Source organism: Colossoma macropomum, unplaced genomic scaffold (genome assembly GCF_904425465.1).
Source record: "Colossoma macropomum unplaced genomic scaffold, Colossoma_macropomum, whole genome shotgun sequence".
NCBI classification, from domain to species: domain Eukaryota; kingdom Metazoa; phylum Chordata; class Actinopteri; order Characiformes; family Serrasalmidae; genus Colossoma; species Colossoma macropomum.
Genome location: NW_023494787.1, coordinates 37,636,705 through 37,655,204, shown reverse-complemented (window position 1 = coordinate 37,655,204; position 18,500 = coordinate 37,636,705). Strand labels below are relative to the sequence as shown.

General features: G+C 38.2%; 1 protein-coding gene across 1 annotated transcript; it reads left to right on the top strand.

The window, feature by feature from the left end:
* The first annotated feature begins 2,887 nt into the window (after positions 1–2,887).
* Positions 2,888–18,215, top strand: ing4 (inhibitor of growth family, member 4). The gene is made up of 8 exons (XM_036567229.1): positions 2,888–3,015; positions 3,807–3,878; positions 3,986–4,152; positions 5,122–5,236; positions 6,023–6,137; positions 6,561–6,705; positions 13,431–13,492; positions 14,609–18,215. Exons 1-8 carry the CDS (start codon positions 2,979–2,981, stop codon positions 14,646–14,648), a joined length of 753 nt encoding a protein of 250 aa, XP_036423122.1. The 5' UTR covers positions 2,888–2,978; the 3' UTR covers positions 14,649–18,215.
* Positions 18,216–18,500: the final 285 nt, after the last annotated feature.

Below are 18,500 nucleotides of genomic sequence, written 5' to 3'. Positions count from 1 at the left end.
TGGGCCAAATTTTTAGCCCATTCCTGGGATGGCACACCAACATTGAGGCCCACAGGTGGCCATCATTTCACATAATGTGCAGGCAACCCACATTTAGCCACTTATATATAAAACTAAATTTAAAAATGAACAATAAAATAAATAAATAATCTTAAAAATAAGTAAATGTAATAAATGTAATACATTTGCATACACTAATAATTTATTTATTTTTTTATTTGTTTTCCATATTGGCAGACACAAACACACACACACACACACACAAGTCCAATTATTGTCTTATTTTGCAGTCACATCTGACACTTAAATATTTCATATTAATCTGACATCCAATAGTCATGACTATTTGCCTTGCACTAGGACATGACAGAGTGATGTGATGGCATGCACAGACTTGAGTGCAGGGAGGTATATGAAAATACAATTATAGACAATTATTTTAATATCGTCATATTCTGTATGCAGACCTTTCATTAGACAAGTGTAATGTATATTCAAGTCCATTTTCCTTGTTGCAAGAATAAATAATAGACTTAACCCTAATAAGTGTTCTCTTATATAATTACAGCGATAATATAATAATATGCAAACTCTTTATTAAACCAATGACAATGACTTTTGGCTGATTATTAATATCCAGAAACAGAAAGCTATGCAGCCTACATTCCAGCCAGCTTGTCAAAGTGGCAACTTGACTGTAAATATCAAAACTATCTCAATATCAAAACTATCTCAATAATACTTCAAATATGTGACTTGATTATCATTAACCAAAGTTCTGATTTGATTTGAAAAAATATTCCAGTGGAGCCAAAAAACCAACAATGTAACCAACATTTTTTTTTTTTACCTTTCTGATGGGGCTTGAGCTTTGAATTTTAATTTTGAGGTAATTCGTTCAACAAGGAGTGACTCTGGCTTTTCTGTTCCACCCTGTACATGCGCCAGAATAAAACTGCTGCACCATTTAAGATGGAAAAGAACATTTGGATAAATAACTAATGAACATAGCTAAAGTTATATTTTTCCATTTTATGACTACCAACTACATTTATCTTTTTCAGTTAAAGAACCAATTTCTTAAAATGTCAGTTAGCTAGCTAGCTAACGCTATCAAGCTAACTAAACTTAACATGGCTAGCCACACAACGAATTAAACTCTTAGCTTGTTCTAGTCTTCTCCAGTTGCTGTTTGCCTCTTTAAATCGCCGCACGAACAACATGTATTTATAATAAGAATTTATCTAACTCATTCAATATTTAGTGTTTTTAAAGTTGCTCTCATTTTCCCTCAGTTTCTCTCCCCACAGGTTAGACCTTAGACCTGTTTTTTTCCTTTTAATGACATTTTATGTTTGTGTAAAACATTGACAGAAAATCTTGGGACAATATTTATTAACCAATTAGAGTTATATTTATATATTTAAAATTATTTTAACAAGAGAAATAATCATTGTTATTTTTACAATTTAAACTAAAACATAAGCACCAAAATTGTTGTTTCTCATAAAAATAGTACATCAGTGTCCGTGAAGTCACTGTAGTGACATACTGTTTTTCATGTACAATATGACTAAAAAACACTAAATTAAGGATTCAAAAGGATGAATTATCATGTTTTGGTGGTTAATTTAGGAATACAATGAAGAATACATAGACATCAATTTTCTGTAGTTTATTTTTATTTTGACCATTTTCTTGGCTTCAGTGTTGTGGGACACTCTGGGTAGAGCATCTCTAGTGGCTGGAACAGTGGTCTTTAATAATGAAACTTGTCTGTGATTGCCACCAGAGAATGTGTAGTGAGAGTACTGCCACCCAGTAATGTCTTCTGGGTTTGTCAAACGCTAGAGGGCACTTCCGAACGAGTCCAAAAATATATGGGTTAATACAGAGACGTTATGAAGGAGGAGACCGGTCACTGGCTGAAATATGAATGGGAAAGCTCCTAACGGTCAACATGGTGTGTTTTTGTGGAAAAAGGCCCCACCTCTCAAGAAAAAGAGCCAATCAGCTTGCTAATTCTGCTGCGATGGGAAAGCCCTCCCTTGTTGTGGAGAAGCCCCCCTGCATCGGTAATTTGACCTTCAGTTTTGAGCATTTTGGTCTCTCCCCATTAAAAAAGATAGGAGTTTGGTCTTGTAAGTCTGGGCTGGAAGTCACTGCCCAGCAGCGTTGCAAAATGGCCACCAAGTGGACAGACTTTCCTATAAGAACTTTAATATGGAGAATATTAGCAAAATAAAATTTGTAAATGCGTAAACATTTTCATAGAGAACAATGCATTTATCCCTAAACACAGAACAGCATGAAACATTTTAACACTGTTGTTATTTTTTTGAGCGCTTTTGAACTCCAATTATAGGACTTTATAAGGGCACCTCATGTACGTTCATGATGTCAGTGAACATGAACTTTCACTCAGCCAATGGGCTGCTCCGCTTGGCACAGTCCATTGCCAACCAATCAGCATTCTGTAGCAATAATGCTAATCAACACTCAGCAGCAGTATTGCTAACCAATCAGTACTTAGTAGCAGTGATGCTAACCAGTCAGCACATAGTAGCAGTAATGGTAACCAGTCAGCACTCAGAAGCAGTAATGCTAACCAATCAGTTCTAAGTAGCTGTAATGCTAGCATCCTACTGCCCAAAACCCATTTGCAAAGGAAAAAGGAAAACATGCAGTGAGGTTTTCTTTGCCTTTTTAGTGAGATAAATCCTTCTACTTTCTAAATTAAAGGAAAGTTCTGGACAAATGGTTAGAAACTATTTTAACCTTTTGTTTTTAGCTTTTTAGCTCCATTCACCCCCATTCATTTAGGACTCGCTCGCGGGCGCCCTCTGGCGTTTTGCGGTCATGTGTTTGATATAACGGGAGAAATGGGAACTGTCCGGACTCCCCCTTAAACCGGCTCTGTCACCACCAAGCCAGACTTCCGCCACCATCGGAACCAACTTTTGTTTGTGTTTTTCAAGATGGCGGCTGGAATGTACCTGGAGCACTATCTGGACAGTAAGGCTATTGTCTTTATTTTAATGCGGAGTTTTTAACCCGAGTGTTTTATAACGTCTGCGTGCAGTTTGACTTGCCTGTAACGATCCTCCAGATTAACCAGGAGATTGTGAGTTGATAATAACAGTAGCGCTGCTGAAAGCTCTGCTCAGCCTGCCAGATCATGAAATCCTGTTAGCCTACCAGCCTGCTAGCTGCCTAACAGCATCCACACTGCTAGCTGGTATGCTAACGCTAACCACACTGAGAGAATACAGGTTATTGTTTTGAAATGTTCCGCATGAACGTTAATCTGCGCGTCTCATTACAGTACCGGACTGGCTAATGGCACAGTTTAACGTGCTTTAGCTTACTTAGCTAGCTGGCTACGTCGCTCACTGCTGGAGCAGAGAGGCGCTCAGCAAGACAAAGATGAAGTCAGCCTCTCTGACCAAGTTTCCCGTTCCACCTTAAATTATGCAGCGGTTACGTTCTGGCGACTCATGTATTATAATAACTGCTGCAACATTTAAGGTGGAACGGGAATATTGGAATACGAAGCTGGCAAATAGGAAGCCAACTTGAGCCTCGTACCTCAACAAGAGTTTCTCATTTGTTAGCGAAATAGCTAGCTAGCTAATGTTTTTAGCATATTCCACTAGCCGCCTGTGCCAAATACGGACTCTCACCTCGAAATAAGCGCACAATACACAGTTTGATGTACCCAAAGTACTTAAGGTGTAAGTAAGTATATATACAACGTGAATGTGGTCCTTTATTCACATATAGGGGTATTTTTCTTCTCTCCACAGGCATAGAGAATCTCCCCTTTGAGCTGCAGAGAAATTTCCAACTCATGCGAGATTTGGACCAGCGGACTGAGGGTAATACTGGATTCATTTGAACTGACGAAAAACAAACTGAACCGATATTCGTATCTGGGATGGTGTCTCAACTTTAAGTACCATATGTTGTCTTTTCCTCCGCTCAGATCTGAAAGGGCAGATAGACTCTCTCGCTCGTGAGTACACAGCTAACGCGCGCACCCTGTCCTCAGAGCAGAAGCTCTCTCTGCTCAGGCAGATCCAGCAGTCCTACGGGAAGTGCAAAGAGTTTGGAGATGACAAGGTGCAGCTGGCCATGCAGACCTATGAGATGGTGAGTCCGACTTCAACAGCACCTCACTGTAAGCGTGTAGCAATGAATTGAGATATCGCAATGCAAAAGTGCATCGTGGAAATGTGACTATGGAAGCCCATTCCTGCCACTTATAATAAAAAAAAAAACAGCCCATAATCGTTATTTTGCCGTTATTAAGTGAATTGCTATGGCAGTATTGACATGCTTTCTCATTATTCTGAGGTGCTTTTTCATTATTCTGAAATAACAAGTCGTCTTTAGATGCTATCTCATTATTTTGAGATACTAAGTCATTATTCTGAGATAACATCACGTTATACTGGATAAAATATTCGTCTTGTAAGCATTCTCTGCTCTTCATTTTGTTGCAGTAACCAAATAAACATACTCTCTTCAATCACAGAAAAACAAAAGTAAACAAAAAGCATTATTCCTAGAGTGTCCATTTTGTTTCCAACTAAAAAGCCTCTTGAGCACAAATCACATCGTACTTATAAACTTCGAAGTCAAATGTCGGAACTTCCGAGGAGGACTTGAAGGCAGCAAGTGCTGCCAAGGACCCACATTCTTCTGTTTGTTTACTTTTAGGATGCAGCTTTTTTGCTCTGATTCCAAAACGCCTGACCCAACTAATCAACCTATTAACAACCCCTTACTGAGATGGAGTGGGTGTATTAAAGCAGGGATAGCATTAATGTGCCGGCATTGTGCCTCCGTGACCGGATTTGGGAAACACAGCACTAACAAATCACTAAATTTTCCTTTAAATGTTATGCTAGCACTCTTGCTTAATACTGGTAACATTTTATTTAATATTTAATCCACAGTTTGTTTAAAGTTTGAGCAAAAAAAAGTTAACATTTTAATGGACTGATTATGAATGTTTTTGAAATATTACATTGCAAAAATGCGTTTTTAAGCAGAGATGTTTTGGTCTAGACACTCCAAAGTTCCAAGGAATAGACTCTATTTTTACTTTGTTTTAAGGTGGACAAACACATCCGGAGGCTGGACACAGATCTGGCCCGCTTTGAGGCCGACCTAAAGGAGAAACAGATAGAAAGCACAGACTATGACTCTACCTCCAGCAAGGGAAACAAGAGTAAGTGTCAGTCTTAAAGGAATCCTCCAGTATTTTTCAGTTTAATCCTATATGCCACATCCTTATAAATGCTCCCTCACCACAGACAGTAATTTAGACAAACATAAAGCATGAAGTAGGGGTGGACAAAATGTCAAAAATCATACCACGATACTTGAAGACATTTTCACCATATAAGATGTATATCAATATATTGTGACACATACAAAAACCAGTTATCAAAAACTCACAGTACTATTAATTCAACATTTTACACACTTCTCTGTACTAAAACCAAATAAACAGGACTAAATATGCTCTCTTTTGATTGACATGCAGTTGTTCAGTTGTCTTTAATTACTGATATCCATCATATGCTCAGAAAAGCATACTGTGCCTCACAATAATTTATTTTCTGAATGATTAATTTATTAATAAATTATGTTAAGTATGTAATGCATTGATTATTAATTTATCATGATGACGATAAAATATCATCAAATTGCCTGAAGCATCTGCCTATTGGCTTGTAGTATGTTTTAAGTCAATTGGTTTCTATATTCTCTTTAACGTACAGGAAAATGTGTCAAAATTGTGTGTGATAGTTGATTGTATGCTGTAGCGCAACAGATGGAGATGAAGTCAGAATATTCTGGCGTTTCTTTTGAGGCATGTAATCAGCCTAATGTTTGTTGTACCACACAGATGTTCTGCAAGCTAGGCATAATTGTTTTTTTGTGATTGAGGGTTTGTAGACCAGTACTTGGTCATTTTTTTAATATTATTATTTATCTGTCCATGTTCTAGGTGACCTACGGGGACCTAAGGAGAAGAAAGTATCTCGCACCAGGTCAAAGGTCAAGAACTCAGACGACGACTGCAGTCCCAAGAGTGGCCAGAAGAAAGTCAAGCTAATGCAAACGTGAGGAGCAGATGCACACACAAAAAAGCCTTTGTTTTCAAACCAGACTATATTAACCTTTGCCCATGATTTGTTTGTGCAGTAACTGTAGGATAAGAATGCAGATGCACTGCTTCTGTATGACTGATTGAACACATAGAAGTCACATACAAACATACAGACATACAAACTTACATAATGGTATTGAGAAGAGAACTGGTGTCTACAATATGTCAGGCATATATTTCAATGCATGCATATTTGATTTTCAGCTGGGCTGTTTGCATAAGATAGTTGTTAGTATGTCATTTGTATGTGCATTGTGATGCAGTTTTCTTTTGTTTAGGTCTTGTGCAGCAACCCTGTATAATAGTAGAGTGAACAGTTAAATCATACTTCATATTCATTCTTCATTCAGTCTTCATTCTTGTTTTCCTACTGCAGGGCTGAGTTCTCCTCTCCAGCTGTGAACTTCGGGAACGTTCACCCTTCAGATGTGTTGGACATGCCAGTGGACCCTAATGAACCAACTTACTGCCTGTGCCACCAGGTCTCTTATGGAGAGATGATCGGCTGTGACAACACCGATGTGAGTTAATCTTTCTTATTTAAGGTTAATAACTTTTTGTTATTTGCCTGTGTCTCAGGTAGTAATTATGGCCTGTCACAAATATTACATTGTTGCCTGATTGCAGTTATTTGGACTGACAGCAGAAATTGTGAGCCGACCAAGATTTTTCTATGTAGTAGAGATGAAACGGTTACCGGTTTCACGGTAAACCGTGGTAAAATTAATGACGGTTAGTAGTACCGTTTGAACTTTAAAGTATCGTTAAAACCGTGGTCGATTACCGCGGTGTGAAAAACTCGGAGATTCAGAGATATTTCAGCCTTCTAAGAAGACCAAGTCTGACGTTTGGTCATGTTTTGGGTTTTATAAGGATGCAGAAGGAAAGTTAATTGAAGATGACCACCCTGTCTGCAGAACATGCCTAAAGAAAACAGCGGCGAAAGGGGGCAACACATCGAACCTTACGAGTCATCTTCGCGACCGCCACCCGCTACTTGCAAGACTGCAAGGTTAACTTTAACGGAAAAGTCTGTGGGGACTTCGAAATAGAAGAAATGTCATGGTCTGTGTGGTTTAACTTGCGCTTATGGTTTGTTAATAATATAAAATGAAGCTTTTAGTGTCAAAAAAAAGAAAAACAATCGGTGAATCAACTGTGAATCGAAACTAAAGCTTTTAACACGTATTTCTGTGGAGCAGTGTCTCCAAAATGAGCTCTGGAACGAGACGCTGAAAAAGTTCAATCTGCACAGCTCCACTTTCTCGTCTCGCTTGCAGTGTTTACTTTCTGAGAAGAGAATAACACCGTCTCAAATCACTCAGTGTCCCCTACATAGTGCGCTACTGTTCAAACAAGCACGATCATCATTAACCAGCACTTGAGTTTTAAATAGGGAATTTGTAACCTGTTGTTAATGTTGATTATAGATGACTTAGTTGAACATTTCTTGCACTTATTGGGTGAAGGATTTGCTATTTCATGATCCACGAAGTGCACTACATAGGGAAGATAGTGTGCTTTGAGACAGGACCTTGCGCGAGTAAACGCTGTGTTTCAGAGATTAAACTTTAGGAGTGTTTCTGTCGCAGCGCAGATGCATGTTAATTTTAAGTTATGTTTTAGTTTTAAAATGCTTTTAGAGAAGCAGCTCCACAGGTGAACACTGAGTGAGTTCTACACTGTCTGCAGCTCACAGCGCGGTCACGCAATTCCTCTGTGATTTTGTTTTCCTGGTGCACTGTATTGATTAGGGGTGCAGCGCCACAACGGCACAATATGCTGCAATTGCAGTTAGGAAAGAAATCCCCCGAGTGCAACACGTCTTAGAAGTAGTAATTTTCCATTAAGACGCACCTCAGAGTCGCGATTTAATTCTCTATGCAGGGAAATCCCTAGTTATTGTAATTGTAATTATTATTATTATTATTATTGTTATTATTATTATTATTATAACAGTAATAATAATAACAGTACTAATAATACATTTGCTATTATTTTGTTTACAGAGTATTACAAGTATTGTAAGTAATACAAAAGTAATACTAAAAATGTATTGACCTTATTTTTTAATGTTTATGCAAACAAAAAGTGCATATTGCTGCCAATTCTATTTGTGTTAATATAAAAGTTGGTGAAACGAGTTTCAGTTTGTGTATCAGTATTTATTTTTTTATTTATTTTACTTTTCAACACATTTGAACAATATCGCGATAAAACCGATAATCGTGATAATTTTGGTCATGATAATCGTGATATGAAATTTTAATATCGTAGTTGTTAGCTTTCACAATCATATGTTCACATGAAAACTGATTGTTAACCAGGTGTCTTTCATCTTTTGGGCAAGTACAGTCAGGAAACACATTTTTAGACACGTCATGGAGACAATATTTTGTTTGCTTATGAAAATAAAAGATCTGATTTCTGGCTATTAAGTGTTATACTGCATTTAGAGGGCAGCAGTAAGTAATATTTGTTTATTTGAGCTCAAGCTGAGTCTGTTGTCACTTGGAGGCTAATAAGGATCAGCAAGATAGGATGCAAGATAGCTAATCTGGCCTTTTTAGGCATTTACTTAATTGCATAAAGACAATAAAAAATTAATTGCAATTTTTTATATGGCAATTAATCATCAGCTTAAATTTCATGTTCAGGACAGTTCTACTCAGAGATAAGCAAAGGCATGCGACTGGGCAATAATGCCGTTGTGGTGTGGGTGATAACCTGCACACTCTTGATGGCTGTGCAGTGAGAACTATGGAGTCATATGAAGAAATGCAGTGATGTACTTGGGTTTAAGCTTGGTCACATTGAAAGCCCAGGCAGAGAACTGCATTGTAGCTGCGTGGATTTTCAAAGTAATTACATTCGCTTTAAATTTAAAATCTTGTACATAATCCTGTCTATTGTGTTTGACTGTTTGTTTACTAAATTAGAATCAGCCCTTCCTTTTGGGAAGAAATGAGGAAGCTTCTGCCCTTTTTTTTCTTTTCCAGTTTCTGCCACATGTAAATTTGTGCATAAATAGAAGTAAACATGTATCTTTTTGGTTATTATGGTTACCTTCAGTTCTGAAAGCCCTTGTCCACTAATTTTCATGATTTTGTTTAACGGTTTAGCCATAGTTGTTGTGGTGTTTTTGCTTTGAATTGATAGAGAATATTGAATTTTGAAATTATTTTTGTGCTGTTTTCTTCAGTTCAGTCTGAGTTGGGTGGGACTAAATTTGGCGCAGGTGACAACAGATCTGCCAAAGTACCAGTCAGGGTTAGCAATATGTATACGTCAGCTACTCATGTTACTCTCTGTCACATAGTGACTGCTGTCCTGCTGAGTTCCAGTTAGAACTCCCAGCAAGTGTGGTATTTAAGCTTATCAAACTTTTAACAGTGCTCGTTATGAAGGTTTGTTATACTGTGTTGTGTAACATAGCTAGATACTGCATCCTACTTGCTTTAGCCACCTGTTATAAGATTCTACTGTGAGCAATTAGCTTAAATTACAAAAGCTTGATGGCTTGTAGTCCACCTTAACTGTAGAAAAAAAAAAGACAAGCTACCGGAGTGTTATGAGAAAAAAAGTAAAAAAACGGCAAAATGGCTGCGCAAGCGACCAAAGAAACCATTTAAGGTGGAACGGGGAAATTTGAACAAGAAACGAAGAAAGAAAATATAATACATAATTGCCCCCCCCCTTCTTTGAAAGCATATGATGCCCTAAATGTAACTAAAGCCCAGCAGTGAGGTTGCTGAACTTTACCTTCCTCTGCTATCACTGCATACTGCCATTGTCGCCTACAGAGCAGCGCTGGCAGCCTGTTAATGAAGTACTGTTCTTTTTTATTTGAGGGTTGTCCCATTTTGTAGGGGAAGATTTCAATCACTACCCCTTGTAACTGTTCCAAGGGGCAAGATGACACTCAAACTATGGGTAGGGGTCAAAATAAGAAATGCAGTTGGACCCAAGGCTCACAGTGTTTCCCCACAATTGTACTCTACAGGCATGGCAGCGAAAAAGTACACAAGAAATTTTGACCATGTCCTCAAACATGACCGTGCTGATTTATAATGAGAGCTTGTAATAGTTGTCTATAGATTCTGGTATAACATTAGTGCTGCTAAGTGTTTGAATATCGTACACAATGTGTTTGTCACAAGAGTAAAGCTTGAGTTCTCGAATATTAACTGCAAAATGTGATTAGTTCTGTAAAATGACCATTAGACAGCTTGTTCTCTGTTTTACACTTTTTACTCATTGTTGAGAGATTGACCGAGAAGAGCATGAAAGTCTGAACCACTAAGATTGCCATTGCTGCTCACCGCTTGCACTGGCGCTTGGTTGTTTACATTGTCTGGAAGATGCTGCTGTCAATCATTTTGCTTTCTGAGATGTCCACACGGTGCTGAGCAGGCAGCTGCTACGATTTTTGGAACATTTATCTGCTTTAAATTGTATTGATTTGTATATATTTCTTGAATATAATATTGGTAAACGCTTATCTTACTGTTAAAACAAAAATGTAAGCGTTAGAAACCATATTATATGTTAGTGCTTTATAGATGTGCGGTATCCACTAATTTAGCATACTGCGAATTATATATTAAACATGCGCGGTAATGTTATTGTAGGCATTTTGAAATAGCATCACTGCAATTTAGTCAAAAAAGCTGCCGTTTCACCTAAATTTTTTTTGAGATGCAGATGAGCTCTGCTTTCACAAGCTCTGTCGCAACAGCCTCAGCACAGCAGAAGCAGGGCTAGTCTGATGTCTGGTACAATCTTTATCTGTGTAGATAGAGCCGTTTAGTTGTGAACCTATTGTGGCTTAAAAAAAGCATTTAAGGGAGAATCACATATTTCAGCAGTTAGCATTTTCATTGGGGTTGTTCCTTGATATACAGATGCAGCTAATAAAGTAAAGGTTTCCACGTTAAGCACTATTATAGAATGTCTGGTACAGCGTGTTCATGATGAGGTCTCTGTGCTCTCAAGTCTGAACTGCAAATAGTTCTATTTGATGATTCACTGTGGGCAAAATTATGTAGACTTTATTTAAACATATTTGAAAGATAAAGTTTAAATAAGTGTAAATATAGGTATTGTGATTGTGTAAATGTGTATGTATATGTGAGTATATGTACACACACACCTGTATACTGGCACTTGTCTAGTGCTTCTGAAAGCTTATTTGTAGCTTGCAGTGCATCATGCAAACTAGGGGTGGGAATCTCTAGGCACCTCACGATTCGATTACGATTCAGAGGGCTGCGATGCGATTATAAAACGATTATTGATGCATCTTGATGCATCTTTTTTCTTTCTGTACAAAATTTTTTCATCACTGTTTGAGGACTTGGAACTTGTTTTCCAAGTATTTGTAATGATTTACAATGATTTTACTTCCAATATATTTTATTACTAAAACAAACGGAAGTGATGTGGCAAGTGAACTGGAAGACTCATTCACTGCTCTTGTTTGGAGCGCATGAGACGCAGGCTGCCACTCATCTGTGATAATGTGCAGTTACGGTGAAATAAGATCCTGTGGCAGTGGATGTCCACGCAGCAGATTACAGCTAACCTACCCGTTTTCTTCAGTGATTTCATTACTTTGGTTCTGGTCTCGTTGTAGAGAGTGGGGTGGGGGGGTCGCTGTGTCAGTAAAATATCTTCGAGATGGGACGCTATATCTCGGTATAGCACGAAAGCCCTGGTTCTCAAAGACTGAGTACAGATGCAAATCTTGGCCAATAAAAGTTGCGACAGAGTTTGTAGTTCGCTTCGTCCTTTCCGAGTTGGGTGGAAATTTTGACATTGCTTGTTCGATGGTCCTCTGGTTGGCAGCAACTACGGGCGGAAAATGGATGGAAACGTAACATGGTTTCCCCCTCAACTTCATAGTAGCCAAAGTGCTTCCATACGCTAGCTCAGGGGTCGGCAACCTGCGGCTCTTTTACTCCACATCAGAATTAGATTTCTAGGTAAAAAAAAATAAATAAATAATCCTAATTTGTAAAATCAAGCCCTGCTGATCGTTCAACACAGTTTTAACAACAAATGATCTTAAATGCTGGAATTAATGTAGCCTATAACTGCTAGTTCACCAAGCTAGTAGCTAACGACAAGGCAAAGAGAAAGATTTAAGACGAACGTCGATAATTTAGAGACGAATAGACTTGTTTGCATTTATAATCACTCCAGATGGTTTTCTGATACGTTTAATCTGCAACGAGAAACTGTCAAACACTTTAAAAAAAAAATGTGAAACTGAAGTCAGTTTCTCGTTCTCCAGCTTCTTGTTTGAATTTTCCCGTTCCACCTTAAATGGTGCAGCCATTGCATTCTGGTGCCTCAGGCACCATTTAAGGTGGAACAGGAAAATTCAAACAAAAAGCTGGAGAATGAGAAACTGACTTCAGCCTTGTAAAAAGTAGAGCATTGAGAGACATTTTACAAGAAACTGTTCTACTTTTGTGGAAAAGTTTCCTGCTGGTGATGCAAGAAAAGCAGCTACAGTGGAGCTAAAGCTTAAAGCAGAGCAGAGTAAGTCTGCGTTTTTTTTTGCATTGTATTTTTGGCATACACTAGGACATCACGTACTGAAACACATGTACAGCCAAGACAGTAAAATGCACTCAAAATGTTCTGGCTCCCAAAGTGGTTTGATTTTTTTGTTGAAAAGACAAAATGACTCTTATTAACATTTGGGTTGTGACCCCTGCACTAGCTTTTAATGTGGTATGCCGCCACAGATTGTCCGGACGCTGCACTTCCGCACTTTGCAAAGTTCCGCCTTTTGCGTTCCGTCAACATAACATTATCAATTAAAATTTAGAAAATAGGTTTTTGACTTTTGTGAATCGATTCAGAATCGTCCACGTCCGTATTGCGATGCATCCAAGAATCAACCCCCACCCCTAATGCAAACCAAAAAATATTTAGCAGCTTAATGTGGTCTGTGCACCTGTCTGTTTACTCATTATGTTGCTTCATGCCAAGTTCCTGTGTTTCTTTTTTCCAGTTTGATTTCAGTTTTATTTTCTTCCCTATAATTTTTTTTTTTCTTATTTGTAATTGCTGTGACCTTGTGCGACCTGCTTATGGAAAAAGGCTTTTGTAACTAGTGTCATGGATATGATTATGAATGGCTTCATTAGTTGATTGATTCTGTGTGTGTGTGTGTGTGTGTGTGTGTGTGTGTGTGTCTGTGTCTGTGTCTGTGTGTCTGTCTCTGTCTTCACAGTGCTCCATCGAGTGGTTTCACTTTGCCTGTGTGGGGCTGACCACCAAGCCCAGGGGAAAATGGTGAGTGGTCATGTGATCTGTGTCCTTGAAACTTAGTAGGTCACTTGAAACCTTTTGAAGGAAAGCTTCAAACTGAAAAGAAGTGCAGAGATTAGACTGTCATAATTACATGATTATACTTGATTACTCAATTAAAAAAAACTTGATTAACCATGTCTTCTTTATGACAGGCAGTCACCACTTTCCATGAAAATGCGCTTTCAGTTCTTTTGTTGTTGTTGTTGTTGTTGTTGTTGTTGTTGTTGTTGTTTTATATGCTTTTATGTACATTTTTACGACATATTGTTTTATGTGAGGACTGTCTAGTCTTATCAAAGGGCCAGTGAGGCTGCAGGTTTTTACTCCAGCTAAGCAGATCACCTGAAGAAATGTTTGAAGGCTGATTACTCAAGTGTCTTTTTATGAGCTTTTAATGTGTTGTCATGTAAAAAGCACTGTAAAGGTGTCCTTTTTGTGTTTTCGTCAGTGTTCTCTCATCACAATACCCAGTGTGCATTATGCAAATACATCTTACATCCACAGTGATGTAGAAATCCTGTCTGCCACTGATGTAGAGGCTAAAAATATAGACATATCGTTTCTTAGCAGTAACATTATCTATCTGGCTTACTTCTGCATTAGCCAGCTGGCAGTACAAAAAAAAAAAATCAAACAGCCCACTCTCAAGTATGTATCACAAAGCCCTTTTATTTTTCATAAGGTCTTCCAACTTCAAGACACCAAAACATAAAAAACTAGACAATTTTGCTCTGGAGAGTACTGCAGAACTGCTGTAGGATGTAACTAAACATTTTTACTGCAGATGTAGCAATAGTTACATTTTTAATTTTGTCACTAGTGCCCCTTTTAAGTCTTTAATGGCTCCTTAGTTAGTCTTTTTCTTGTATTTTGGAATCTACATAAAGGTTATTCATGGTATGTGATTGTTAAGTCTAGTTTTTTCATGTTTTGGCCTTTCTTAAAAATCTCAGATTATTTTAGAAATTAATAGAGTAATCAGAACATTTCTCAATTACTTATATAAATGATAGTGATGGCCTTAATTTAGATGGTTATGCTCTCCTGGTTATATGCCCTGTTTTAACTTCTGTTTCTTTTTGTTGTTGTCCTTTATAGGTACTGCCCAAGATGTTCACAGGAGAGGAAGAAAAAGTGAATGTTCTCAGCAGAACAATAGAAAAGAAAACACGCATACACAGGCAGAGAGGGAGGTAGAGAGAAAAGGATGAGAGGCACAAAGCGTTTGATTTCCTGTACCCCAAACCCTTCGCCCTCTATAGACACTAATATAGATTCGCACTCTGCTTAATCTGGTGCTTGTCCTCCTCTCCTCTATCCTCACTTTCTTCTCTCTGTCTGACAGAAAGAAGGCTTTGATGGATGGATGAAGGAGTTGTTACGACTGTAGCTTAATTTATGGTTTCAGTAATGTTCAGTTACTTTTGTTATTGTGGTTATTTTGCTTTTTTATATATGTATATGATTTTGATGGTTGTCGTGTTGTTTGGTTGCCTTTTTTTATATGTATTATCATGTACAGATACATGAACTCAGCAGTAGATAAATCAGGGAGCACACTCAGTCCTTAAGCATGGACATCCACTAACGGTTCTTAGTTACTGTTCTTTTCCAAACCTAATTTTTAGTCAAACACTGGCACATAGTGCCCTCATAAGAAGTTAGTTCTCAGAGATATTTCCAACTAAAACATTCTCAGTTCACTTCTGGCACTACTTTCATCATGTTTTCATGGTTTATGTACAGTTGACTAATCCATGCTCTGCCCAAAAGTGCGTCCTTTCATACCAGGTGTTGCAAGGTTGGACAAGCTTTACTGAATGCTGTGCAACTGAGCAGAACTGTGTTGTTGTAGCTAATCGGAACTAGGCTGGTTGGAAACAACGACAGCAAATTTGTCCTAGGCTATAGATTTTTCTCGACAGTGACCCGTTCACATCTGGTCATTTTATGCAACAATACAGTTTCAGCCACATGCATTTACACTAAGCAGTCAAATTTATCTTGTTATTCAGATTGAAATCTCATTGCTGCATAGTGTGTGATCAGCTCATACAACAACCAATCGCCTGTCTTGTTCCCTGTTTTTCATGTTCTGCTCAAAAGGTGGTTGCCGCCTCCAAAATCACAGTTTTGCAGGGTATTGCTTTTTTTAGACTCCTTTTACACCTGGCTGTTTCATCTGAAATATATCTAGATTGTAACCTGGCATAATTTTACCCACATGCATTTTTATTTGGTAACCATATGCAACTTTGGCTAGTCACATTGAAACCAGGTTGCTGTGTGCCGCATAATATGCAAATAAGCTTGTATACAATAACTGATTGCCTGTGTTGCTCCTCGTTTCTGTTCTGTTACAAAGAAAATCTGAATTTTGCGCTGCACTGTTCATTTTCTTACACCGCCAATTCAGTGTTTACATGAGGATGGCTGTTTAGAATAATTAGCCTCCAGTAGTACTTATCGCACTAATGAACAGCGAACCATGAAAAACAAAAAGTTTAACCAGACTGGTGCTTTGCGGGGGTCAGGGATTGCGTCTCGTATTACCTCCTGAACTACCAAATTTAAATCTGTTTTAAATGATTTTCTTTACGTTTGCATTTTTATGTGGGTAATCTCAATCTGGATATAATCCTGATACTCAAGACACATGAAATGACCAGGTGTAAATGGTCAGTGTGATCTTTCGCATGTGTACAAAATGAGTATAATTGGAAATCAATAATCCACTTTAAAACTCTGCTTACACCCGGCCATTTCATGTGATTTGTATCTGGATTGTAAACTCGTAAGATTTGAACCATATGCATCTACACTTGGTAGTCAAATGCATCTTTGGGGGTAGTCAGATTGAAATTGCTTTGCTGTATGGAGCATAATATGCAAATCATCTCATACACAAGAACCAAGCACCTGTGATATTCCTCTTTTTTTTTTCCTGTTCTATTTAGAAGATGGTTACTGCCACCAACATTCACACTTCCAGTAGTAGTCATCACAGTTGTGTACTACATGCATTAAAACGTAATTTATTTAGGTGAGACAATGAATAACAGTGAGTCGAAGTGAACATTAAACAAACTGCTGCTTTATTTTAACTAGGTGCTAAATTAAACTCAAAGAAGAAACTCCTATAAAGAGCTGAACTGAAGGAGCTGCAGTACCTCTGGTTAATGGTGGCGGTCCAGTGGGTGGTCTCTTCCCTATAGGCGGAACAGCAGAGGGAGGTGCCATATTGGGAGGGGGTCTGGTTGTTGAATGCACTTTTCCAGCATAAAAATGCATCAACGCATACGTTCCTTTTTTTTATTTTACTTAAGATTACTTTCCCCACTGTTACGATACAAGTCGGCAAGCTTGGCTCGGATACTTTCATCAGCCCAGAGGTGCTTGGTTTAGGGAGCTCTAGCCTTGCATAGCCTCCATCTTTTGTTCTCATTGTTTACTCACCTAATTCCGGCTCACGTAATTGTATACGAATGATGAAAGCGCGCTCTGTTTACGCTTGTGTTAAATGCGGTCAAGATCCGCGTCTAACCTCCTTCGAATGTTGTTTGAGTGATGCGATCAGAATCTGCTCACAGTGCATTCTGGGGGTGTTTACACCTGGCTTTTCATAGAGAAATCTGAAAATGATCCCATCACGGAAAAATGCTTATTAATGCAAGGTGTAAACAGGCTCTAAATGTGTAGGTTGCTTGTTGAATGAAGCTTTTCCAACCTTGCACCATTTGTTATGAAGAGCTCACTTCGTGATCAAAGCATGGGTCAGTTTTACCAAAAAAAGTTAATGTCCCATCTAGTTTAGCTAGGATTTCCCCCACCAGGTACCTTGGACAATGCATTTGGGGAATTACTTCACATTACAAGTTCCAGGAAAAGGGGCTCCTTCGTCATTGTGCTCTTACACACAAACTCTTACTGCACACAAGTCAGTGACTCACTTAGGTTTCTAAGACTACATTTCAGGTTCATTCCACAACTGGCTGCTGTGATATAAACTTTCTCTGGTGCTCATAACGGTTCACTACTCTATGAACTGAATCAGTCAAACAACTTTTCCGCTGGACTCTTTTAATGAATAGCATTAACGCAAGCGGTACTGGATGAAAGTGCTGCCTCCTTTGTGTATTCATCCCGCTATATTGTAAGCTATGAACAAAAAAAAAAATGGTGAATATTGCTGTGATTGGCCTGCAATATGGGTTTATTTGTATTCAGTTTGACTGGATTTTTGGTGCTCTTGAAGACATTAGTGATAATGTTTGATTTGGTTAACAGGTATGAAATTGATGGTTACTCATGCTGGTTCCTCCATCATACGGCTGGTGTTGGTGTCAAAGATTGCATAGCAGGTTTTGTCAGCAGTTTTGGTGCCGAAGTCCACAGATAACAACCCCTGTGTAAAACTTGGCTTCAAAATTTTCAAATTTATGTCCATGCACAATTTCTTGTATGCCTAAAGCAAGTATTCTTTTGGGCTGCTTTACTATCGTCAAGCATTATGCGTTATCACAGCATTATGACTGATAACGGCCTTGTGATGGAGTTCTCATGAAGCCTTAGTAATGTTACTTTGTGATTCTGATTGTTACAGATGTTCTAGCAAGTACTTTATTGTACTAATGTCAGATACTGGGTTTTGTCTTCCATGTTCATTGAACAATGCCTGATGTCTGAATCCAGAGTTTTGTGTGCAGTCTTCTGTCTTGTCCAGTCTTTTCGAAGTTCAGCTTGAGCACATTGTCGGTGTCTTGTTTGGCTCACTTGATAGTGTCCGTTCTGTAGGCTATTTTTTTATGTATTTATTTTTTTGATTAGTCACAAATTTGAGCTACACAAATGCAATCTCCATTTTGGCATTTAACATATTGTTAATTAGCTCAAAAAGAATGCATGATTTTTGTGAAAACAAAATAACATCATAAAACATGGCATGCTTTTGCCATGTTTTTATCTGAATACTAAGACAGCGATTTATAGC

Excerpts from the sequence above, each read along its gene's own strand:
- ing4 (XM_036567229.1), top strand. The coding sequence starts at position 2,979 with ATGGCGGCTGGAATGTACCTGGAGCACTATCTGGACA. Across the intron at positions 4,153-5,121 it reads CCATGCAGACCTATGAGATG|GTGGACAAACACATCCGGAG; the intron begins GTGAGTCCGACT and ends CTTTGTTTTAAG. Across the intron at positions 6,706-13,430 it reads TCGGCTGTGACAACACCGAT|TGCTCCATCGAGTGGTTTCA; the intron begins GTGAGTTAATCT and ends CTGTCTTCACAG.